Source organism: Sus scrofa, chromosome 9 (assembly GCF_000003025.6).
Source record: "Sus scrofa isolate TJ Tabasco breed Duroc chromosome 9, Sscrofa11.1, whole genome shotgun sequence".
NCBI classification, from domain to species: Eukaryota; Metazoa; Chordata; class Mammalia; order Artiodactyla; family Suidae; genus Sus; species Sus scrofa.
This window is the reverse complement of record NC_010451.4, coordinates 121,057,341-121,083,987: the sequence shown is the minus strand read 5'-3', so window position 1 is coordinate 121,083,987 and position 26,647 is coordinate 121,057,341. Positions and strand designations below refer to the sequence as shown.

At 41.0% G+C, this 26,647-nt stretch overlaps 1 protein-coding gene across 2 annotated transcripts in view; it reads right to left on the bottom strand.

Moving 5' to 3' along the window:
* SOAT1 (sterol O-acyltransferase 1) overlaps positions 1-26,647 on the bottom strand; it is a 67,183-nt gene that overhangs the window by 28,406 nt on the left and 12,130 nt on the right. For both annotated transcript variants that reach the window (XM_021063736.1, XM_003357556.5), the window contains exon 3: positions 10,023-10,081. In XM_021063736.1, the coding sequence (XP_020919395.1) occupies positions 10,023-10,081 (59 nt within the window). The remainder of the gene's footprint in view (positions 1-10,022; positions 10,082-26,647) is intronic.

Here is a 26,647-nt window from a genome sequence, read left to right as displayed (position 1 = left end):
CATAGGGAAGTTCCTGAGCTAGGGGTTGAGCCACAGCCACTGCAGAAGCAATGCCGAGTAGTTACGTTGTGAGCCACACGTGAAGTCCAAAACATATTTATCTTTTGTTTGCTTCTTATACATATCATTTCTAGTATTGCTTTTCACATCACTAATGCCCCACCATTAAATGAGCAACCTGTAATGAGTAAGACTCAAATGGCACGTCCGCAAATGAGGACTTCTTGTGGTTTATCACTTGTTTGAGTAAACTAAAGGAGTTTTTGCAGCGGGTGGGTTAAGGATCTGGGGTTGGTACTACAGTGGCTCAGGTTGCTGCTGTGGTGCGGGTTCCATCTATGGCCTGAGAACTTCCACATGCCATAAGCGCAGCCAAAAAAATAAAAGTTTTTGGATAGTGCCAATTTATTTGATTTGTCGGCAGACTCCTAGAAAGGAAGTCAAAATGTTTTCTGCCCAGAAATTCTTGTACTGTTGTATAAACTGAGATTAGGACTGTGTTGCAACAGTGGCACAAGATGAACATAAACAATTGCGGCTTAGCAAGACAGAAGCGTATTTTCCTCTTGGGTAAATGATTTCCAGGTGAGATGTCCAAAGCTCATATGTTTGGGTTTTTTTTTTTTTTTTTTTTTTTTTTTTAGGGCCACACCCACAGCATATGGAGGTTCCCAGGCTAGGGGTCTAACAGGAGCTGCAGCTGCCAGCCTACAGCACCGCCATAGCAACTCGGGATCTGAGCTGTGTCTGCGACCTACACCACAGCTCACGACAACGCCGGAACCTTAACCCACTGAGTGAGGCCAGGGATCGAACCTGTATCCTCATGAATACTAGTCAGATTCGTTTCCACTGAGCCACGAGAGGAACTCCCACAGCTCCTATGGTGACTGATTCTACTACTCCCTGCCTAACCACTTGTCGGTTGTAATCCTTCTCATTGTCCAAATGGCTCAGATCATTTCATCTGAGTTTCAAGGAAAAGAATTGATGTAGGGAAAGAAAGGAGACAAGGAAAAGGTACCAGGTGTACTTTAAGAATGTTTTATGGAAGTTTTGTTAAACCAATTCTTCTTGTATTCATTGGCAAGAAATGTTTTATGGAAGTTTTGTTAAACCAATTCTTCTTGTATCTCGTTAGCAAGAACTTAGTCTCTTGGCCACACCTACATGCAGAGGGACACTGGGAAATTTTATTTATTCTAGGTAATTAAGTGCCCAAATGAAAATCAGGGATTCTAGTACTAAGAATGGGGGTGGGAAATGATACATTGACAATTAACAGTCACTAAAACAACTGTCCATTGCAGTTTGCTACCCCCGATCTTCTGGTCAAATGTTACCTTCTTTTGGCTGTTTAAGAGTGACTACATTCTATTTCCCTTTCTGCCTTTTCTCATTTTACTTAAATACATAGACATATTAGTGTCTCATCTACTTGGGAAAGTGAGTCCATTGTTCTTTATGATTTCATCACGTATTTGCAGAACAAAGACATGTGCTACCGTATTGCCCCTTAGAAATGTTCAGTCATTTAGTTCCATGAACACCTACTTCATTCCTTTGTCAGGCACTGTGTTAGGTGCTGAGATTGTGAAGGCGTTGTTTCTGTTCTCATGTTGAGAATACTATATATAAAATGGCTAAGCATGAGGAACACCTGAATTAGATCCCTTTAAAATGTCTGTTCAAAGCTATAAAATGATGTCATCGTACACTGGTACTTGTGAATCACGTCAGAGAGTACATGATTTTAGAGCTCTACTGAAGATTTTACAGGTAATAGTTACTCTCTACAGTTAATAAGAATCCAAAACATCAAAAGTACTCATTGGTAATATTCTGCATACTAATGCACTTCCTTTTCCAATTTACTGTTCTGGAAATGATTTCTTTTTTTTCTTTTCTTTTCTTTTTTTGGTCACTCCCACGGCACACAGAAGTTTCTGGGCCAGGAATCGAACCTGTGCCACATCAGTGACCCAAGTCACAACAGTGTCAACACTGGATTCTTAACACACTGAGCCACCAGGAAACTCCTAAAAAAATGATTTCATGATAGTCATTTGTATGTATGTATCATATATTAACTACTAGGAAGGTATTTTTACTCCTTTCTAATTTTCTAGCATTTAATAGTGGCTGATAATAAAGTGAAGGAGGTAGGCAATGCTGATGAGAAACAGTAAAATATACCATTTGGATAGTTACGATGCGGGAGCTACGTAAGTCGATTAAGGCAGATGTGTCTCAGCTCAGTTTAGACTGATAACAACATGATATTAAAGATACTGTAGTCTAATTAAAATTGCAGATAGCCCAGAATGGATTTTAATTTAAACAAAAAGGGATTAAAATTCAGAGCTCTAATTTCACTAGTTGCTAGTTTAGCCTGAACCTTTGATTTCCTGTATTAAGGATTATGTAACAGTTATACTCAAGACTTTTTTGACTATGGAAGAGGAGTTTATTATAGTGCACTGCTTAGTGCTGTAAACCTCTTCTACACTGATGCCTTCAAATGAAATGTCTGTAATAGAACTAAAACTAAACAACACCTTTCTGTTAGATTACCTGTCATTTCCAGGCTATATGCACGTACATTATAGACTTTTTTTTTTTGGTTTGTTTTACTTTTTTGGCTTACAGTGCTAATAACCACATAGAAAATATTTCATATAAATTATAGTGAAAAGCCATATAATATAAATGTGAACTGAGGTCAGATAAACTGAAGTTTTTTTTTTTTTAAGTTTATTTATTTATTTTATTTTACTTTTTTTGGTCTTTTTTTTGCTATTTCTTGGGCCGCTCCCGCGGCATATGGAGGTTCCCAGGCTAGGGGTCTAATTGGAGCTGTAGCCACCGGCCTACACCAGAGCCACAGCAACGTGGGATCCGAGCCGAGTCTGCAACCTACACCACAGCTCACGGCAATGCCAGGTCCTTAACCCACTGAGCAAGGGCAGGGATTGAACCTGCAACCTCATGGTTCCTAGTCAGATTCGTTGACCACTGCGCCACGACGGGAACTCCCTGAAGTTTTTTTTTTATTTGGGCTTTTTTTTTTTTTTTTTTTTTTGGTCTTTTTAGGGAGGCACCTGCGGCATATGGAAGTTCTCAGGCTAGGGAGTTGAACTGGAGCTGCAGCCACCAGCCTATTGCCACAGCCACAGCAATGTGGGAACTGAGCCGTGTCTGCGACCTACACCACAGCTCACAGCAACACTGCATCCTTAATCCACTGAGCGAGTCCAGGGATCAAACCTGTGTCCTCGTGGATGCTAGTCAGATTCCCCTGAGCCAGGACGGGAACTCCCAAGTGTTTTTGTTTTGTTTTGTTTTTTCCCTACTTTTTGGCCACCTGGCAGCATACAGAGTTCCTAGGCCTGGGATCAGATCCAAGCCATAGTTGCGACCTACACCACAGCTGCGGTAACACCGGATCCTTAAGCCACGGTGCTGGGCCGGAGAGCAAACCTGCGTCCCAGAGCCCCAGAGACGCCACTGATCCTGTTGTGCCATAGCAGAACTGTTCGTATGTCAGATAGGAATTATATTGCTCACTTCAAAGATTGTTTTAAGACTAGAAATAATATATAAAAGCTCTTAATAGAGTATCTAGCATAAGGCAGTCACTCATAGTAATCTTTAGTCTCTTTCCCTTGAAAAGTCAAGGCTATGCAGTTTTTCTTAGATACACACTTTCTGCTTTATAACACACATTGAATACAGTGAGCAGTGACATGAGTAAGGGTTTTGGTGCCAGGAGTTGGTTTCAAAAGCTGTCTGGAACTGTATTTATCACCTACAGTCTTGGCAGGTTGGGCAGATCGAACCCAACAGTCTCATGGATATTAGTCAGATTCATTTCTGCTGTGCCACAACCAGCACTCCCCAAATATGCATTTTTAAGAAGCAGAAATAGAAGTTCCCACTGTGGCTCAGCAGATTAAGTAAGGACCTGATGTTTCCATGAGGATGTGGGTTCAATCTCTTGCCTTGCTCAACGAGTTAAGGATCTGGCGTTGCCGCAAGCTGCAAAGAAGGTCACAGATGCAGCATGGATCTGGTGTTGCTGTTGCTGTGGCGCAGGCCTCAGCTGCACCTCTGCTTTGACCCCTGACCTGGCTACTTCCATATACCACAGGTGTGGCCACTTAAAAAAAAAAAGGAAAAGAAAAAGAAAAAAGAAGTAGAAATAAAAAGTAATTATTCATCCCTTCAATCTTCACATTAGACTTAGCATTTCCTCTATAAAAAGATACATTAACAGGCGTTCTACAAATATTGAGAGTAAAGAAACCCTTTTTTCTCTTCTTAACATACTCACTTTTCTCTGGAAACAGCCTGCAAAGGTGAGGACAAGTAGCCAGTGTCCAGGTTAGGGCTGTACTATATGGCCCTGCCCTTCTGGATAAAATCCAATTCTCTCCCTCATAGATCAAAAATTCTGAGCTTAGAAAGTGGGACTGGAAACCTTATTAACTGAAAAAATCAGAAAGAGCTGAAATGCGGCCACTAAAAGAAAACCTTTCCAGGAGTTCCCATCGTGGCGAAGTGGTTAGCGAATCCAACTAGGAACCATGAGGTTGGGGGTTCGGTCCCTGCCCTTGCTCAGTGGGTTAACGACCCGGCGTTGCCGTGAGCTGTGGTGTAGGTTGCAGATGCGGCTCGGATCCCGCGTTGCTGTGGCTCTGGTGTAGGCCGGTAGCTACAGCTCCGATTGGACCCCTAGCCTGGGAATCTCCATATGCCGTGGGAGCGGCCCAAAGAAATAGCAAAAAGACAAAAAAAAAAAAAAAAAAAAAAAAAAAAAAAAAAACGAAAACCTTTCCAAAGCCTGAGTGTTCGCTTCTCTGAGGAGTCTGTGAGATACATTATTAATCTTTCAAACACACTTCCTTGTACGTTTAAATAAGGCAAAGTCGTTTTCTGTTATGTGCCACCAAAAGAAAAAATACATCACGGACACCATGTTAAATACAGCTAATTCCTCTACTAATGTTGAGAATTTAGTTCCAATGCAGTTGGTTGGAACCTAATCATTTGAATCTCCCTTGAACTGTTCCAAGATCTTTAAAGATGTGTTACAACACAATTCTAAGGATTTCAAAAGGTCATGATGCAGAGTTACGCAATGCCGGATGACCCGAAGCAGACTTTTTTTTTTAATTACTTCCACGTTTTTTATGACGGCATGTAGGCCTAGAAGTGACCTTGAGAGATTCAATCAGTTCAACCCTTGAATGTCATCACCTCTCTCATTTCTCCTCCCTTCAGACCAAAAAGCTTGCCCATTACTTGACAACCTTCTCCATGCACCCTTCCTTAACATAAGCTCCTTTATCTGCATTTACAGATGTTCATTGCATTCTTTGTCAGTGGCCGTATTTACCAAATAAAAATATAGGACCCCCTAAAAAAACAGATTAATAGATTTAGGACATCCAGTGAAACTTAAATTTGATAAACAACTAACTTTTTAAGACTAGGTACGGCTCAAACATTGTATGATGAGGAACAAGCGTTTTGCTGTTTATCTCAAATTCAAATTTAACAAGTAACTGTATTTTATCTGACAACTCGAGGGTTGCTGTGCCAAAAGACTTGTTCGATAAGATCTGTAGACTACTCTTTACAACTGAAAGTAGAGACTTAAAAGCCGAAGTTTAAGTTAGCTAGGCAATTATGACGCAGACTGTTAAGAGCTGAAGGGGAATTTGGAGACACCTAGTCCAGCGTTCTCACTTTAAACATTAAGGGAAGGAATTCCCGTCGTGGTGCGTGGTTAACGAATCCGACTAGGAACCATGAGGTTGCGGGTTCGTCCCTGCCCCTTGCTCAGTGGGTTAACGATCCGGCGTTGCCGTGAGCTGTGGTGTAGGTTGCAGACTCGGCTCGGATCCCACGTTGCTGTGGCTCTGGCGTAGGCCGGTGGCTACAGCTCCAATTAGACCCCTAGCCTGGGAACCTCCATATGCCGCGGGAGCGGCCCAAGAAATAGCAACAACAACAACAACAACAACAAAAAAAGACAAAAGACAAAAGACAAAAAAAAAAAAAAAAAAACACAAAAACATTAAGGGAAGAGTGTCCAGTTGGGTTGGAACATGATGCCAAATTACAAATAAAGAGAAAGAATTCTGACATTCATGTGTCTTTAAAATTACTTTATACAGCTTTACTTTCCCACAAAAGAACAGAACAAGTAAGTTTCGTGGCTCTGAACAATATTCACGTACCTGTCACTTCAGTGGTCATTTCACACTAATAAATGTAACCAATAAAAACAACAATAAAATGTAACCAGATATCACTGTTGTAAATGGGATAATTTAAGTAAATAAGATTATGTACATAAATCAACTAGTAGAAGGGGTAGCCCATGATAGGACTTTTTTTTTTTTGGTCTTTTTCTCTTTTTGGGGCTGCACTGGTGGCATATGGAGGTTCCCAGGCTAGGGGTCGAATCAGAGCTGTAGCCACCGGCCTACACCACAGCCACAGCAACTCGGACCCAATTCTCATCTGCAACCTACACCACAGCTCACAGCAATGCTGGATCCTTAATCCTCTGAGCATGCCAGGGATTGAACCCTCGTCCATACGGGTGCTAGTCAGGTTCATTAACCACTGAGCCTCGACAGGAACTCCCATAACAGGACTTTTTAAACATACTTCCTTTCTCCTCCCTGCCCCTCTGTTTACTGTCTAGAATACTAAAATATTACAGTAGCTTCCTATCTGGTCTCTTTGTCTCCGAACTCGATAAAGTATCTTCAATTTTGCTATCAGCATAGCATTCCAAATCTATTTCCCTCAAAAGCATTCTAATTAATTAATAATGGCAAGATGTTCAAACTCATTAAATATCAAATTGCCAGTTAAAACTCTCCTAAGTCAAATCACCTATGAGCTCATCAAAGGAATTTGGGTGATTCATGCAGATCAAAGCAGTGTATAATACATGTGAAGCATATGCCAAGGGTATAAACTCAGAACTTAGAAGTATAAAGTAGGGAGGACGTCATTACAAGTTGGGTATTTTTTGTTTTGTTTTGTTTGCTTTTTAGGGCCGAACCCTGTGGCATATGGAGGTTCCTGGGCTTGGGGTCGAATCAGAGCTACCAGCTATAGCAACGCAGTGCTTTACAACCTGGCCCAAATTTTGTTTTCCTTTCTATCATACCCCAAGGGGCACAGATGCCAATCAAGTATCATTTCCAAGAAACAGTGGAAGTTTCTTAACCGTTTAAGCATCATCCCTCTGTTCAAGCTGGGGTCCCCCCTCCATACCAGGAACACATCTTACCCAGCACAGAGTAATAAATAAGTAGCTAAACCAACCTCCACCTTTCCCGCAGCTTCTCTTCCCTTACGTCATCCATTTCTTTCTCTCTCCCCATCTTTCCAACTGACCCAACTAAATCATATAATAATTGAGTCACAATATAGAAAGCAGAGTAGTAGGATATTCTCTTCAAAACAAAGTTTCTACTTAAATCCTGGAACCAACCATCCCCTCCACGCCCCCTCCGTCCCTCCCCACCCACCCCATCCCTTTGTTCCCCCTCTACTTTCTGTTCCTCTTTGGGTTTGTGATGCTCTATTAAAAAAAATTCCCCTCGTACCTCGGATTTTTTAAATAAATAGCAAGGATAGCAGGCATGGATTGCCCTTAAACTTATCTGAAAATTCCCCTTCCAAGTAGAACACAGTAAGGCCTTTGTATTCTTGCTGGGAAAGGGACAAGAAGCAAAAGGGGAACAGAGGAGAATCAGAACAGGAATGGGGGGTGCCCAGCTGTTTAGAGGAGCAAGGGTCAGGAAATCTAGTAAGCCATTAAAGCAAAATTTCCTTGTTTTAATGACTACATTTACCAGAATGGGTCCTCAAAAACAACACACGTACCTATATATTAGATGTTTTCTTTTGTTAGCTGAAATTATAAATTATCCCTCAGATAAGTACAAGTACTACTTACCAAATAATCAAGTCTTTAAAAAATTTCTGGAGTTCCCATTGTGACTCAGCGGTAATGAGCCCGACTAGTATCCCTGAGGATTCGGGTTCGACCCCTGCCCTCACTCAGTGGACTAAGCTGCATACATCACAGACCCGGCTTGGACCCGCGTCCGATGTGGCTGTGGCTGTAGCCCTAGCCTGGGAACTTCCATATGCTGCGGGTGCAGCCCAAGTAAATAAATAAATACACAATCTTTGATAATTATTAATTGGAAAAGACAAATTACTAATTGGAAAAGACATTCACCAGAAAACAGCCTGATCACTGTATTAAAGTCTTACACAGGTAACCTAGTAGAATCAGGAAAAACAAGTAAAACAAAATGTAACCCACGATTAACTAGGAATCTAGACCCACAATTTTAAGTGTATAAATACACCTTTTGAATACCACTTTATAAAGCAATGTAAAGTGGTTACATTGGAGAAGTCATATTTCTACACCTCTCACACTGGGGATGGGGGAGAGTTATCTCAATGTTATGAGAACAGGTACTTGTACTAAAATTTCTAGTGACAGCACCATCCCTGGACTCAAAAAGGGCTGGATAACAAAACAGTGTTGGATCTCCCACAAATGAGATGACAGCAAAGATCATTATACCTCAGGACTGGAAAAAAACTGAAAAACTAGCTCTCCTAATAACAAAGACACAAATATCAAAGTGAATGTAAACAATCCTGCATATGTGCATGAAATATAACTAAAAAAATCTAAATTTAAAGTATTCTATATAAATGTATATATGCACACATGCACATGTAACTAAATTAACAGACAAAACAGGGCTATTTCATCTACATCATCAGATGTTTACATATTCAAGTTGCCCAATAACTTTTGGGAGTGAACTTCTTATTGGGAAAAAAAAGAGGCTGCCCTCCATCTGAAGTTGACTTACATTCAGAAAGAGCCAATATTACATTTGATTTTTTTTTTTTTTTTTTTTTTGCTTTTTTTTGTCTTTTCAGGGGCCGCACCCATGGCATATGGAGGATCCCAGGCTAGAGGTCTAACTGGAGCTGTAGCCAACAGCCTACATCGCAGCCACAGCAATGCCAGATCGGAGCCACGTCTTCGACCTGCACCACAGCTCACGGCAATGCCGGATCCTTAACCCCTGAGTGAAGCCAAGGATCGAACCCGCAACCTCATGGATCCTAGCTGGATTGTTTCCACTGTGCCACTATGGGAAATCCTAGATTTCTTTTTTTTTTTTAAGTGCTCTGTCCTCCAGAATTTCCTGAGGGTACTGCTTAATTCTGACTTGTAGACTGTTTGCCTGAAATGACTTGATATAGTTATTTGTGACTTGATACTTATTCCACATCCCTAACAGGAAATCTACTTCCAGAATCAGATTCAATGTTTAGTGGGAGCCTATTATTTACTATAAATCATGACAGATACTTTCATAAGGCACCTACACAGGCATTCAACTGTATCATGTTCACTAAAACCGAGTTTTACTGGAAAAAGCCAGAAAATGAGTGATGGATGACAGCACAGAAGAAAACAATCTAGTTCTTATGTAGGGTGACAAGACAGCAGACCTTATTTTCCTGTTCCATAGTAAGGTAATATCAACTGATAAAAAAGGTAAATCATCTTTTAAATAATATACCACTAAAAACTGTACTGAATAGGAGTTCCCGTTGTGGCTCAGCAGGTTAAGAACCTGATTAGCATCCAAGCGAATGCAGGTTCAATCCCTGACCTTGCTCGTGGGTTATGGATCAGGCGTTGCCAAAAGCTGCGGCATAGGTCACAGATATGAATCAGATCTGATTTGCTGTGGCTGTGGCATTGCTGTGGCTATGGCGCTGGCTGGAAGCTGCAGCTCTGATTTGACCCCTAGCCCAGGAACTTCCATATGCCATGGGGTTGCCCCAAAAATACAAAAAGTAAAAAAATAAAAAACAAAAACTGTACTGAATGAAACTCTTTCCTTTACAATTCTATACTTTTGTTTCTGGAAAAGGGAGTTACTTACCTCTGCCTCTGCTGTCAATTGTATCTTCTTTGCTATCAACTGTTTTAAATTAATCTGACCTAAGGAAAGAAAAAAAACGTAATTTTTAAATTGATAGAGATAGCTACCTATCAGAATTATCTAAATCATGAAGGTGAAAAACAAGCGAAATGGGAGTTCCCACTGTGGCTCAGCAGATTAAGAACCCAACATAGTGTCTGTGAGGATGCGGGTTCAATCCCTGGCCTCGCCTCAGTAGGTTGAAGATTCAGCATTGCCAAAGGCTATGGCATAGGTCACAGATCAGCTCAGATCTAGCACTGCTGTGGCTGTGGCATAGACTGGCAGCTGCAGCTTCAATTTGACCACTAGCCTGGGAACGATCATATGCCGCAGGAGTGACCATAAAAAGAAAAAAAAATAATAAGCAAAATGGATAAATAAGGTCCTACGGTATAGTACAGGGAACTATATCCAATCCCTGGGATAGAACCTGATCGAATAGAATTGGCACAACACTGTAAATCAACAACACTTTAATTTAAAAAAATTTTAATTAAAAAAATAAGATTAAAAAAATGCCAAAAACGGAGTTCCCGTCGTGGCACAGTGGCTAACGAATCCGACTAGGAACCATGAGGTTGCGGGTTCGGTCCCTGGCCTTGCTCAGTGGGTTAACGACCCGGCGTTGCCGTGAGCTGTGGTGTAGGTTGCAGACGCAGCTCGGATCCCGCGTTGCTGTGGCTCTGGTGTAGGGCGGCAGCTACAGCTCAGATTGGACCCCTAGCCTGGGAATCTCCATATGCCGCGGAAGCGGCCCAGAAAGAGCAAAAAAAAAAAAAAAAAAAAAAGCCAAAAATGATGACTATGTAAATAAACTTCAGTACAACCACAAAACATGACACAGCTCTTAAAAATGAAGTATGACCAATATTAACAGAAAATTTATACATGACAATGCTTAGTTGGAAAAAAACCAAAACTATATGTACACATAGTAATTACAACTATATAAATCATAGGATGCTGTAAGATCCAATCCTGATAGTATAGCAAGTTAGACTCTCTGAAGAGATTCTGCACCTATGATAGGTACAGGGTACAAGCAATGGTAGGAAAATTAGAAAAACTGCATTTCATGAAAATTAAAAAAAAAAATTTTTTTTTTTTTTTCCTGCAAAAGACACCATCAGGAAAGTAAGACAGCCCACAAAAAGCAGGGAAAAAACTGCAAATCTGATCAGGAAAGTGCAACCAGAATGTGAAGAACTTTTAAAACTTACTAATAAACACAAGTAAGTCCAATGCAAGTCCAATCTAAACAGACATGTCTCCAAAAAAAATAGACAAATGGTCACACCATTTGAAAAGATGCTCAGTCTTTCAAAAGGGAAATGCATCAGGGAAATGCAAATCAAATCCACAAAGAAGTATCACTTCAGATCCACTAAGACGGCCTTAATCAAAAACACTTTCAAGTGTTGGCCACTGTACACCTTAAGCTTATAGGATGTTATGTATCAATTATCTCAATAAAGTTAAAAAAGAGCTGTGCAAACAAGAAATTGAGAAGAGTGTTATTTCAGGGATTGGGTATGATAGCTTTTCTGTAATACAATTAGAGAAGTGTTTATAAACACTGGTAACAGTGATGTTTATAACACACATGCTTGGTACAAATAAAAACAGGGGTTTTTTTTGTTTGGTTTGTTTGCTTGTTTTGCTTCTTAGGACTATACCCATGACACATGCAGGTTCCCAGGCTAGGGGTCCAATCGGAGCTGTAGCTGCCGGCCTACACCACAGCCACAGCAACGCCAGATCTGAGCTGTGTCTCTGACCCACACCACAGCTCACAACAAGGCCAGATCCTTAACCCACTGAGTGGGGCCAAGGATCAAGCCTGCGTCCCCATGGATACCAGTCAGATTTGTTTCCACTGAGCCATGATGGGAATTCCTCATTACATATCCTTCTACATCATTTTTATTGGTCTAGCACTCTATTTTTTTACGGCTGAAATAGAAATGTAATCTTCTAACAGACATTTAGACTGTACCTTTTCACAATATATCACTTGGAAAAAAAGTATGGAAAACGTGAAGGTTTAAAATGCATCTGATAAGAGTGCTAAGGAGAGATAAAAGTTGAAGTAATAATGGCTAAGAACTTTCCAGAAGTGTTAAAAAATGCCAGTCCTCAAATAAAGACCAAAGAAACCCAAGCAGACTAAGATATATAGCGAAACTCTGTAACAGAGATTTAAAAACAAACAAACCAAAAAACTCTGAAAAGCAGCCAGAAAGAAAATATCACCTTCAAGAGAACTGCAATTATGCTGAATATCTGACTCATCAACATAAACAACAGAAGCCTACAGATAGTGAAATAGTATCTTCAACTGTTGAAAGTGGTGGCATTTAGCGTTTATGACTGGGAAGGAGGCTGGAGGTCACATTATGAAGCATCTGTGTGTATCTCAAGGGCTTTGAGGAAACTAGGAATTCTAAGCAGAAAAGTAACTGATCTGATATTAGCAAATCCCACTCCCTGGCAGGAGAGGAAGACGGGATCACGTAAGAGAAATGCAGTAAGTCTAGACAAGAGATGACGTTGCCTGAATTCTCCTGCGGCAGAGGGTTAAGGATCTGGCATTGTCAGTCACTGCAGCAGCTAAAAAAAAAAAAAAAAAAAAAAAAAGACCAAAAAAATGATGTTGCTATAAGCCAAAACAATGGCGATGAGAATGGATAGGGGAGGATATATTTTGAAGATATTCAGAAATTGGTGATTTATTAGATAGGAAATGAGAGTAAGACAAATACTTATTTGACTTTTTTTATTTAGTTCTCTACTATCCATGATGAGACCAGGGTTTCATGAATAAGCTATTTATTACTTCATAAATAAAAGAATACATAAGCTTCTCCCATTCATAACCATAAGGGGATGGGGAAGAAGACATTAAATCAGATTAATTCTCACTACTTGTGCATCATTTCCAAAAAGAATCTGTCTATCCATAAATAACATAACCATTGTTATGAACTGGCTTTGACCGAGTCAGGGACTGGAAAACAAAACAAGTTTTTTTCTCACTTAAACTAGAGTTTCTGAAGGCCCCACTCCAAAGGGCAGTAAAGTTAATATAAGTCAAAGAAAAATATATTGGAGTTTCCGTTGTGACTCAGCAGAAAGGAATCTGACTGGTATCCACAAGGATACGGGTCCAATCCCTGACCCTGCTCAGTGAGTCAAGGATTCAGTGTTGCTGTGAGCTGTGGTGTAGGTCTCAGACGTGGCTTGGATCTGGCGCTGCTGTGGCTCTGGTGTAGGCCATCAGCTGTAGCTCTGATTCACCCCTTGGCCTGGGAACGTCCATGTGCCACAGGTGCGGCCCTAAAAAGCAAAACAAAACAACAACAACAACAAAAAGAAAAATATATTAAAATGCCAATTCAGGAGTTCCCGTCGGGGCTCAGTGGTTAACGAATCCAACTAGGAACAATGAGGTTGCGAGTTCAATCCCTGGCCTCACTCAGTGGGTTGAGGATCTGGTGTTGCCATGAGCTGTGGTGTAGGTCACAGATGTAGCTCGGGTCCCTCGTTTCCGTGGCTACGGCGTAGGCCGGAGGCTACAGCTCCAATTCAATCCCTAGCCTGGGAACCTCCATGTGCTGCAGGAGCGGCCTTAGAAAGGACAAAAAAAAAAAAAAAAAAAAGCCAATTCAACTCATTTTCCGTGACCTTAAAATTAATCTCATACAGTATTTAAAAAATTACTTTCTTGCTAACCCCCCAAATTTAAATTAAATTTAATGTTATAAAAATCAAATGAATAATGCCTAAAAGGTAACATTCAATGCTATAAAGAACTATATACACCAACCACTAAGTCACCACAAGGTCTCTACAGTTCTAAAATAATTACCCTGAAATAGTGATAAGCCAGGACTGAGTGAGGGTCATGCAATTTATACCTCCATCCACTAAGATCACTGATAGTTAACTGGCAATATCTAATTAGTAGACCCAATGGTAAATCCTTAAAGAAAACCAGATTTCATTTTTTCCTAACTCTCTGATCTCCAAGAAATCAGGCTTGTAACATTTATCCTCAGAAACACTCCTTCACACTTGTCAAGTCTATAACTCTGAACTGAATATTTAAAAATTTACTCCTAAATTCCAGTCGTGGCTCAGCAGGTTAAGAACCCAGCTAGCATCCATGACGATGCTGGTTCGATCCCTTGCCTTGCTTAAGAATCAATCCAGCATTGTCACAAGCTGCGTCTTAGGTCACAGATGTGGCTTGGATCTGCCGTTGCTGTGGCTGTGGCATACACCAGTGACAGCAGCTCCAATTTGACCCCAGAGCAGGAACTTCCATATCCTGCAGGTGTGGCCCCAAAAAGAAAAAGTTTACTCCTTGGAGTTTCCCTGTGGTTCAGTGAGTTAACGATCTGGCATTGTCACTGCTGTGGCTCTGGTGATAGCTGTGGCACAATTTCCACCCCTGGCCCAGGCACTTCCGCATACTACAGACATGGCCAAAAAAAAAAAAAAAAAAAAGTTACGTTTTGAAGTATCAGAAATCTTTTTTGGGGGGCAGGGGGGTCTGCACCTGCCGCATATGGAAGTTCCCAGGCTAGGGACTGAATGGAAGCTGCAGTTGCAGGGCTACAACACAGCCACAGACACACCAGCTCCAAGCCGCATCTACAACCTATACCATAGCTCAGGTCCTTAACCCACTGAGCGAAGCCAGGAATCAAACCTGCGTCCTCATGGATGCTCATCAGATTCGTTTCCACTGAGCCATGATGGGAACTCCTGAAGTATGAGAAATCTAATCTGAACCATTTTGATGAAGACCTTGGCAAAATTATTACATGCTTTACCACTTTAAAAAAAAGAGAGTCTATTCCATACATAATCTTTATGTCAAGTAAGAGTGATCAGTTACTGTACTGTGCTACTTAACTGATACCTTCAGTAGAACTGAAATGAAAGCAATGCAGCCTACACTAAACAAGCCCCGGGAGTTGGACCTCTCTACTCTGGCTGCTTCTTCATGGCTCTTCACCACATCTGCTTCTGTAACTATCCTACTGTGCCAGATTTATTGCCAGTGTCACCCAGAAGGAAAAGACAAATAACCAAGTTTATTAAATTGGAGTTCCTGCCATGGTGCCATAGGTTAGGAATCCAACTGAAGGAGTTCCAACAGGACTGGAGGCATCTTGGGAGCACTGGATCTCAGGAGCACTGGGACACAGGTTCAATCCCCAACCCCTGCACAGCGGGTTAAGGATCCAGCATCACTGGAGCTGTAGCTCGCTCAGGTAGCAGCTGAGGTTTGGATTTAATCCCTGGCCCAAGAACTTCCTTATGTCACAGGCATGGCCATAAAAAGAAAAAAAAGTTAACTCATTTATTCTCTCAATTATACATTCACTCACTGGATAAAAACTTTTTTTTTTTGTCTTTTTGCCATTTCTAGGGCCGAACCTGCAGGATATGGAGGTTCCCAGGCTAGGGGTCCAATCGGAGCTGTAGCCGCCGGCCTACACCACAGCCACAGCAACATGGGATCCGAGCTGCATCTGCAACCCACACCACAGCTCACGGCAACGCCAGATCCTTAACCCACTGAGCAAGGCCAGGGATCGAACACGCAACCTCATGGTTCCTAGTCGGATTCATTTCCACTGCGCCACGACAGGAACTCCCTGTCAATACTTCTATTCCTAATTTATCACTATCACCAATTTCCTGGACCTACCATGCCAGATCCCAAACCCAGATACTGACTGCTATCTGTTTTCTCTGATTTTAAATTGCCATGCACCACAGAAATAATTAAGAAAATAGGCCCATTATTGGAGTTATGGTCATGGCTCAGTGGTTAATGAACCCCAACTAGTATCCATGAGGACGTGGTTCGATCCCTGGCCTCACTCAGTGGGCTAAAGATCTGGCATTGCCATGAGCTGTGGTGTAGGTTGCAGCTGTGGCGGGGATCCTGCATTGCTGTGGCTGTGTCATAGGCGGGCAGCTAGAGCTCCTAGTAGAGCCCTAGCCTGGGAACTTCCATATGCTGCAGGTGTGGCCCTAAAAGAACAAAAAATAAACAAATAAAAAAATCAGGGCTTTATCTATAGTAACTAAATTCCTAAAGATGGAGTTCCCTGGTGGCCTAGAGGTTGTCACTGATGTGGCTTAGGTTTGACCCCTGGCCCAGAAACTTCCACAGGCCAAGGATGCAGCCAAAAAAAAAAAAGAAAAAAAAAAAGAAGGAATTTCCTATAGATGACTAAGGAGTACCAGGCAGTGACTAAATAACTACTTTTTTCAAGTTTCAGTTTTTTTAACTAGCATTGTCTTTGTCTCCTTGTGGCAAGTACAGAATTAGCTAATGTGTAGGCACTGACTAGCAGGTTTTTACTGCCTAGAGAAGTTCTAACTCATTTTAAAATACTGATTATTTTCTAAAAAACTCTCATTGACCATGCCTTGGACCCAGCTTCACCTTGTTTTCCAGAGATACAAGTCATCTAAAAGTGTCAAGTGAAAGCCATCCTTATTTATTTATTCATTTATTTTTGGTGGAAAGCCGTCTTTTATGTCCACTGAATGGCAGGTTTAAGAGTAGCCCTTGACAGTCAATCATTTACTGATCTCAGAAGCAAAAGGGGAGATTAAAAAAAAAAGTATAATCCATGTACATCCTCTATAGTTCCACTGACCTCAAAAACCTCTCAAAATTCTCTACTAATCACAAAGCTACAATACTACAGAAAAATGGAATGTGAACTAGAAATGAGGGTCAGTTTATAAAGACCATCAAGAAGAAAAGGAGATTTAATAGATAATGTTGAAACAATTGGCTAGCCATTTTGAAAAACTGTAAAAATTAGATTCCTAACTCACTTATCATTTATCACTTAAATTTACCAACGTAAATTTCAAATGGCTCAAATATCTGAATCTAAAAGACAACCATAAAACTAAAAAAAATTCACCCATTTCCTTTTTCATAATCTTGAATGGATTTCTAAGCATAACAAAAATCTAAAAGCAATAAAAGAATTAGGTGATTACCTAAGAATTAAACATTTTTTTTTTGTCTTTTTTTTTTTTTTTTTTTTTTTTGCTATTTCTTGGGCCGCTCCCACGGCATATGGAGGTTCCCAGGCTAGGGGTCCAATCGGAGCTGTAGCCACCGGCCTACGCCAGACCCACAGCAACGAGGGATCCGAGCCGCGTCTGTGACCTACACCACAGCTCACGGCAACGCCGGACCCTTAACCCACTGAGCAAGGGCAGGGACTGAACCCGCAACATCATGGTTCCTAGTCAGATTCGTTAACCACTGCGCCACGACGGGAACTCCAGAATTAAACATGTTAAGGCACGCTATAAGCAAAGTCAAAAGACAAATGGCTGGTTAAAAAATATTCACAGTATATGATAGTCAAAGAAGAAATTTCCTTAATAAAGAAAGAACTCTTGTGAGTTTCCCTTGTGGTGTAGCAGCTTAAATATCCAGCTTGTCACTGCAGCTACCCCGATTGCTGCTGTGACACAAGTTTGATCCCTGGTCCAAGAACCTCCACATTCAGCAGGCATGGGAAAGAAAAGAAAGGAAGAAAGGAAGGCAAATAGGAAGGGAGGGAGGAAAGGAAGGTAAGGAAGGAAGGGAGAATTCTTCACAGAATAAAAGAAAAATAATAGCCATCGGATAGGGAACAAAAATGGGCAAAGGAAATGCACAGGGCTTCTGAAGAAAAAATACAGTAAATACATGGAAAAGGGAACAAACTTATGCTATATGCTATACTGTTTTGCACCCCTCAAATTAGCAATTAAATTAGCAATTTAAAAAATACATGGAAAAGGGAACAAATTTATGCTATATGCTATTTTGCACCCCTCAAATTAGCAATTAAATTAGCAATTAAAAAAATACATGGAAAAGGGAACAAATTTATGCTATATGCTATTTTGCACCCCTCAAATTAGCAATTAAATTAGCAATTAAAAAAATACATGGAAAAGGGAACAAATTTGCACCCCTCATATTAGCAATTAAAAAAAAAAAAGATTGTTAAAACACTGACAAAAATACAGGGAAACTGGAGTTCCCACCGTGGTGCAGTGGTTAACGAAATCCGACTAGGAACCATGAGGTTGCAGGTTCGATCCCTGGCCTTGCTCAGAGGGTTAAGGATCCGGTGTTGCCATGAGCTGTGGTGTAGGTCGCAGACGGCTCGGATCCCGCGCTGCTGTGGCTGTGGCTACAGGTCCGATTCGACCCCTAGCCTGGGAACCTCTATATGCCGTGGGAGCGGCCCAAGAAATGGCAAAAAGACCAAAAAAAAAAAAAAAACCCACAGGGAAACAATACGGGTGGGAGTGTAAACTGGTATAACATTTTTAAAAAGAAATTCAGTAATATCTGAATTTTCAGATGCAAAACTCTCTGATCCAGCAATTTCACTTTTAAGAATGTATTCTATAAGCACACTGGCACACTTAAGCAAGGATACTATTTCAAGGATGTTCTCTGCAGCAACTGTTTATAATACTGAAACCCTGGAAGCAACCCAAATGCACATCAATAAGGGATGAGTTAAATTACCAAGCATTTGTGCAACAGAATTGCTAAACAGAGACCTTTAAAAGAATCACATTTACATATATTGGATAAAAAGATATTTAAGATTTACGAAGTTTAGAAAAAGCAAGTTACAGAAGAGGACCCAAATATGGTCCCGAATGTACAAAAAATTATTCCTTATTACCTTATGACTTTCTATAGTAGTTGAATTCTTTTCAAAGAGCATATATTACTTTGAACAGTAAAATCTGTAAGAGTATTTCAGCAATTTGGGTGTGTTTTTTTTTTTTTTTTTTTTGGTCCATGCCAGGGATCAAACCCACGCCACAGCACTGACCCAAGCCTTGACCCAGCGACATCAGATCCTTAATCTTCTGCATCACAAGAGAACTGCAGCAATTTGTTTTTTAATGAAACCAATCTTCTCTTTCTTGAACAAGGACAACTGAAGAGGAAAGAGCCCCAATCTATTTATCATGAGGACAACCAATTAAAATCGTAAAAGTATGAGTAATCTATAAAAGCAATAAACTGTGATTGGTACATCCACTGGTCTACAAGTTTAAGCTATAAACCTATTTCTATTCTATAATCAAAATAATCCAGAACTATATTACTCAACCAGAGTTAATTTTGGTTGTGTTGTTTTACCATCCTACCTGTGTCAACTGTGCAGGTTGACCAGATATGCAATAAGAGAATTATCCTTACTACCATTAAACTTTCACAATATCCTATGATCTTATTTTAAAATCAACAGAGATAATGTTTTATGGAAACATCAGAAGGTCTGATGTAGATTATAAAATTTTCAGTTGATGTACTATATATAGCAGGAAACCAGAAAGGATCTAGCAGAAGAATTGCCAACACCACAGTGAGATGGCAAATGAATACTCGAGTAAACCTAGCGCTACAGACTCATACAGAGCGCTTTCACATTTGCTCTCCTTGGTTTTGTGTAAGAAAAAAAATCTGAGCACATCTGACAGCCTATAAATCATCCATATTGGTAGTGACTACATACACACTAAGACACCAAGCCCCATTTTCTGACTTTGTCCTGCCTTTCTACTTTCGTCTTCCTATCTGTGAAAAAAACCACAAATCCATCTCTGTACCATCTTCCCCCTCTTCCTCCCAATTCTCTCTAAAAACAAACAAAACACCATACACATAACACAGCAGTGACTTAAACTCCATACCATTGAAAACCCATACCTTTTGTCCCGGCTTACTTGAAAGCCCCTTTCCAGGCTTTTCCTCCAAGGCCAAATGCAACTTCTACTTCCGCAGTGAGTCACTTCCCTCCATTCTAAAACAATATTCCAGAGTTCCTGTCGTGGCTCAGCAGAAACGAATCCGACTAGCATCCAGGAGGATGCAGGTTTGATCCCTGGCCTCACTCAGTGGGTTAAGGATCCAGCGTTGCTATGACCTGTGCTGTAGATCGCAGACATGGCTCGGATGTGGTATTGCTGAGGCTGTGGTGTAAGCCAGCAGCTAGAGCTCTGATTCGACCCCTAGCCTGGGAACCTCCATATGCCACAGGTGCAGCCCTAAAAAGACCAAAAAAAAACCCCAAAAACAAACAAGCAAAAAAACCCTAAAGCAATATTCCCCTATTCCCTCCCCAGCTGGTCTCCTATACCATTTGGTTGCTATATTATTTAATTCCTATTTATAAGATAGCTGTCTTAATCGCCTGAACCCTATTAGTAGTAAACGAGTTACAATGCCTTCTATATGGATCAAAAGCAACTAGACTAACTGACACTAGAATAACCAGGAAGGCTTAACTAACACTAGAATAACCTGTTGGCTAAAAGGCAGTAAACCAGACTTAATCTCAGATGTATGTGTTGCAAGTAAGGGCATAATTAAAAGACTGCTAAAGGCAATTCTTATTCTAAGGGCCTAGAATGACAAGATTCAACTTTTTTTTCCCCTACTTTTTAGGGCCATACTAGTGGCACATGGAGGTTTCCTAGGCTAGGGGCTCCAATCAGAGCCACAGCTGCAGGCTTACACCACAGCCAAAAAAAGACGAAAATAAATAAATAAATAAATAAATAAATAAAGCTGATTGTTTATTTTCCCCATCGAACACTTAAAATTTGCAGTTATATTCCTGCTCCAAGGCTTGGTGACATACAACGGGATAAGACAAAAGACAAACCATTAGAAGTAAAAGACTACGACAGGCCCTCTTTTCTTTAAAATAATCAAGTTATCCTTTATGTCTTATTATTTAAAAATGAATGTACCCATTATACCTGCGCAAAACTACTCAAATGGTTTTTAGCAATCCTAATACACAAATTTGCCTCAAATACATCACACCCCAGAAAAAATTAACCACTGATCATACTTTGTTTACCCTCTTAGCATGTGAAATCTTTTCACAATTTTTTTTTTAACTTATTTATTTTGGGGGCATGCTTGTGGCACCTAGAAGTTCCTAGGATCGAATCCCAGCTACAGCAGTGAGAATGCTGAATCCTTAACCACTAGGCCACCAGAGAACTCCAGCGTTATTTTTTAGAACAATCCTTTAAAAAAAGTTAAAAAGCTGTCAAAGCAAGTTCAGCTAGCAACTCCCATTTCTTTTAACTAATCTTTCTATAATGAAAGATAGAAATCTCTTTCTAAAATGAAGTCTTTCTGTAAGATATTCAAACTCAATCTTTTGACCTTAAAAGCTATAAAAAGTACCAATTAATATTCAATAACTTTATTGCTGCTGGTAATTAAATTATATCTCATTGTACAAAGCCTTGTTCAAGTAAATTGAACTCTATCATCTCTCAAAATGCCAGAGTTTATTCAAAAGATCACATTTTCCATGACTGAAGAAAGGTTGAAGAAACAGGCACATATTCCTACTAGGAGAGCAATACTTCCAGAGGATAATTTGGCAATACCTACCCCCAAAAATCTTATGAGCATGTATTCTCTTTGAACTAAAAACAATTTCTAGGAATATATCCAAGGAAATATCACAAACACTTGAACTTTGGCTTATCTGCACTTTCTAGAACCAACATGTTTTGCTTTTTTTTGCTTTTTAGGGCTGCACCCATGGCGTAGGGAGGTTCCAAGGCTAGGGGTCGAAGAGGAGCTACAGCTGCCAGCCTACACCAGAGCCACAGCAATGCAGTATCCAAGCCATGTCTGTGACCTACACCACAGCTCATGACAGGGATCGAACTCACAACCTCATAGTTCTTAGTTGGATTGTTTCTGCTGCGCCACGAGAGGAACTCCCAAACATGTTTTGCTTTTATCCTAAGAAAACAAGGGATGTATTCTCAACCTACTCAGCTGATCAAAGCTCTACATGGACTTGTCAGTTTTATTTATTTATTTTTTGTCTTTTTGCCATTTCTTGGGCCGCTCCCGCGGCATGTGGAGGTTCCCAGGCTAGGGGTCAAATCGGAGCTGTAGCTGCCAGCCTATGCCAGAGCCACAGCAACACAGGATCCGAGCCGCGTCTGTGACCTACACCACAGCTCACGGCAACGCCGGATCCTTAACCCCACTGAGCAAGGCCAGGGTCCAAACCCGCAACCTCATGGTTCCTAGTCGGATTCGTTAACCACTGCGCCACGACGGGAACTCCGTACGTGTCAGTTTTAGAATTAGATGCATATACGGGATGAAGGGGCTAAAGCAGAATAACAAACATGTGAACTTGTTTTTCATAAATTTTTACCAAGGAACTCTCCAGTTTTTTATAAAACACATGTCCTCTCTGTTCAGTTACATACTTAGCTCAAAGAACACTGAATAGAACTAAAAGCATATTAACTGAGTTAATAGATGTAAAACATTTAAAGCAGTACTTGGCACATGATAAACTATTTGCGGTTATTATTATATTTATTAACTAGCTAGCCAATGAACCATGCAGCAAAATAAAAGGGAGTCAAGAATAGGTACTGCCTATCAATTAGGAGAAAGAAAACTTCGTCAACCTGATAAAGAGCACCTACAGAAACCACAGCTAACCTAAGTAACAGAGAGACTGAGAGCGTTCTCCCTAAGATCAGAAACAAGACAAGAATGTCCAATGTCCACTCTTGCCAATTCAATTCAACATTGTACTAGAAATTCAAGCAAGGGCCATTAGGCAAGAAAACCTTAGAGCTAATAAAGGTTGCGGGATACCATATCCATATACAAAAACCAGCTACATTTTCAACATGTTAATGACAAATAATCAGAAAATAAAAATTAAGCAAACAATACCACTCTCAATCGCAGCAAAAGGAACAAAATATTTAGAAATAAACCAGAACTCCTGTCTTCCACTTACAATACACAGACTGCATTCAGGGCCAGAGGATACTCAAGGTAAATTTCAAGATTCGCAACTTGGAGTTCCCATTGTGGCTCAGCAATAACGAGCCCGACTAGAACCCATGAGGATGAGGGTTTGATCCCTGGCCTTGCTCAGTGGGTTAAGGATCCAACATCATCATGAGCTATGGTGTAGGTCGCAGGTGCAGCTTAGATCCCGAGTTGTTGTGGCTGTGGTATATAGGCCGGCGGCTGTAGCTCCTATTCAACCCTCTGCCTGGGAACTTCCATATGCCTCGGGGGCGGCCCTAAAAAGCAAAATAAAATAAAATAAAAATAAAATAAATAAAATAAAAACTTCTATAAAGACCTTTTTGCCCCTCTTCTTGCCATATAAAGTAGCATTCATAGGTTCTAGGTTTTAGGACCTTTGGAGGGAGGGGTCATTTTTCCGCCTACCACAGATGTCAATACTCCTAAAACTGATGTGGATATCCACAGGCATAAGGGTGAAGTTCAACCCTTATCTTACACCGTATACAAAAATTAACTCAAGGAGCTCCCACTGTGGCTCAGCAAGTTACGAACCCAACATAAGTGTCCACAAGGATGTGGGTTCAATCCCTGGCTTCGATCAGTGGGTTAAAGGACCCAGCATTGCCACAAGCTGCAATGTAGGTCACAGATGCCGCTCAGATCGGGTGATGCTATGGCTGTGGCGTAGGCGGGCAGCTGCAGCTCTGATTTGATCCCTAGCCTGGGATATTCCATACACTGCGAATGCCGTCCTAAAAAAAAAGAAAAAAGAAATTAACACAAATGGATTACTGACCTAAATGTAAGACTCCAAACAGTAAAACTCCTAGAAGAAAATATAGGAGCAAACCTTTGTGACACTGGGCTTGGCAATGATCTCCTTGATAGGAGAGCAGAACCACAGGCAATAAACAGAAAAACAAATGAATTTAATCATGCCAAACCTAAGAACTTCTGTACATCAAAGAACATAATCAACAAAGTGAAAGGGCTGGAGTTCCCATCATGGCGCAGTGGTTAACGAATCCGACTAGGAACCATGAAGTTTCGGATTCGATCCCTGGCCTTGCTCAGTGGGTTAAGGATCCAGTGTTGCCGTTAACTGTGGTGTAGGTCGCAGATGTGGCTCGGATCCCATGTTGCGGTGGCTCTGGTGTAGGCCGGCGGCTGCAGCTCTGATTCAACCCCTAGCCTGGGAACCTCCATATGCTGTGGGAGTGGCCCTAGAAAAGGCAAAAAGACAATACAAAAAACAAAAAAAACCACACAAAGTGAAAAAGCAACCTATAGAATGGGAGAAAATATCTGTAAATCATCTGATAAGGGGTTAATTTCCAGAATGTTATAAGGAAGTACAACTCACAACAAAAAAGCAAATCAAATATGCAACCAAAAAAATGGCCAAAGGACATGAATAGACATTTCACCAAAGACAACGTACAAATGGCCAATTGGCTTGTGAAAAGTGCTCAACACCACTAATCATTAGAGAAACGCAAATCAAAACCACAATGAGGTTAGCACCCCACACCCATTAGGACAGCTTACTACTAAACGAAATGAGTTCCCTTGTGGCACAGCAGGTTAGGGATCCAGTGTTGTCACTGCAGGGGCTCAGGTTGCTGCTATGGCATGGCTTCCATCCCTGGCCCAGGAACTTTCCACATGCTGTGGGGGCAGCCAAAAAAAACCCACAAACAGAAAATATCAAGTGTTGGTGAGGAGGTGGTTAAATTGGAGCCCTGTGTGCCATTGGTACAATTATAAAATGGTATGGCTGCCAGGAAAAACTGTGACGGTTGCTCAAAAAATTAAAAATAGAACTACCATATAATCCAATAATCCCACTTTGGGGTATATATCCAAAAGAATCGAAAGCAGAGTTTTGAAGAGATACTTGATACCTACATTCACAACCGCAGCATTATTCACAATAACCAAGAGGTGGAAGCAGCTCTAAAGTACCTGGGCCTCCAGCACACAGACAGTAAATTGTGGGATTTCTCAGCCTCCATCTGAGCCAATCTCTCATAATAAATCTTTCTATATATTTATATACATCCAATTAGTTCTGCTTCATTGGAGAACCCTGACTAATACACGTGCCAGTTGAGAACTGCCACACTAAGAACTGTGTCTCAAACTGTAACCTGCATATAAATTACCTGGGAATCTAATTAAAACGATTTTTTTTTTTTTTGGTCTTTTTAGGGCCACACCTTCAGCATATGGAAGTTCCCAGGCTAGGGGTCAAACTGGAGTTACAGCTGCTGGCCTATACCACAGATGCAGCAACGCCAGGTCCGAGCCACGACTGCAGCCTAAACCACAGCTCATGGCAACGCCAGATCCTTAACCCACTGAGTGAGGCCAGGGATGGAACCCACATCTTCATGAATACTAGTCAGGTTTGTTACCACTGAGCCACAAGGGGAACTCCTTAAAATGAAATTTATTCAGCAAGTGTGAAGTGGGGCATTTATTTTTTTTTCCCCTTTTTCGGCCACCAAATACGGAAGTTCTCAGGTCAGGGACTGAATCCCAGCCACAGCCATGACCTACATTACAGCTGCAGCAACAACGGATCCTCAACCCACTGCACCAGGCAAGGGATCAAAGCAGCGCCTCCACAGTGACAAGCCAGGTCATCGGCCCACTGCACCGAAGTGGGAACTCCCGAGGTGGGGCATTTCTAACAGGCTCCCAGGTGGTGCTGATGCCCCTGGTCTCAGCTGGTAAGCCATAACGACTGGCATGGTGGGGTTCTCAATACTCAAAGGTCACATTTTACTCATCTGCTTACTCCCTAAAGTGAACAAATGTTAAAATGGAAAAACACATTCTATTTCAGAGCAGTATTACTTACACTAAACCAAGAACAAGGTCCTACTTCTTGTTTTAAACTAAACAATCTGACTTTTATTAACCGCATTAAAGCCTGGAATGATTAAAACTTAATGAATTAAATCAACTAAAAAAAAAAAACTAGGAGTTCCCATCGTGGCGCAGTGGTTAACGAATCCGACTAGGAACCATGAGGTTGCGTGTTCGGTCCCTGCCCTTGCACAGTGGGTTAACGATCCAGCGTTGCCGTGAGCTGTGGTGTAGGTCACAGACGCGGCTCGGATCCCACGTTGCTGTGGCTCTGGCGTAGGCCGGTGGCTACAGCTCCAATTCAACCCCTAGCCTGGGAACCTCCATATGCCGCGGGAGCAGCCCAAGAAATAGCAACAACAACAAAAGACAAAAAAAAAAAAAAAAAAAAAAAAAAAACTAAAAAAACCTTAATGAATTAAGACAATAAGGAGTACTGAAAACATATAGACATTAGAACAATTGAAAAGTTGTTGTTGTTTTTTTTTCTTTTTAATGAGATGTAGGGAGTTCCCTGGTGGTCTAGTGGTTAAGATTCAGCACTTTCACCATTGCAGCCTGGGTTCAATCCCTGGTGTGGAATTGAGATTCCACATCAACTGCTGCATGCCACGCAAAAAAAAAAAAAAAAGACAAAGAGGTAAAGAGAAAATCGTATTTGATAACAGAAAAGTTTCAGTTAAAAAACAACATGAATTAGCCTCCAGAACCTAAATCATGGAAGGCAAAGGCTACCCAATGCTGGCTCACCCTTCTGCACAAATTTCACATCTTATGTCACACTAAAACTAGCTCATAAACAACATAAATA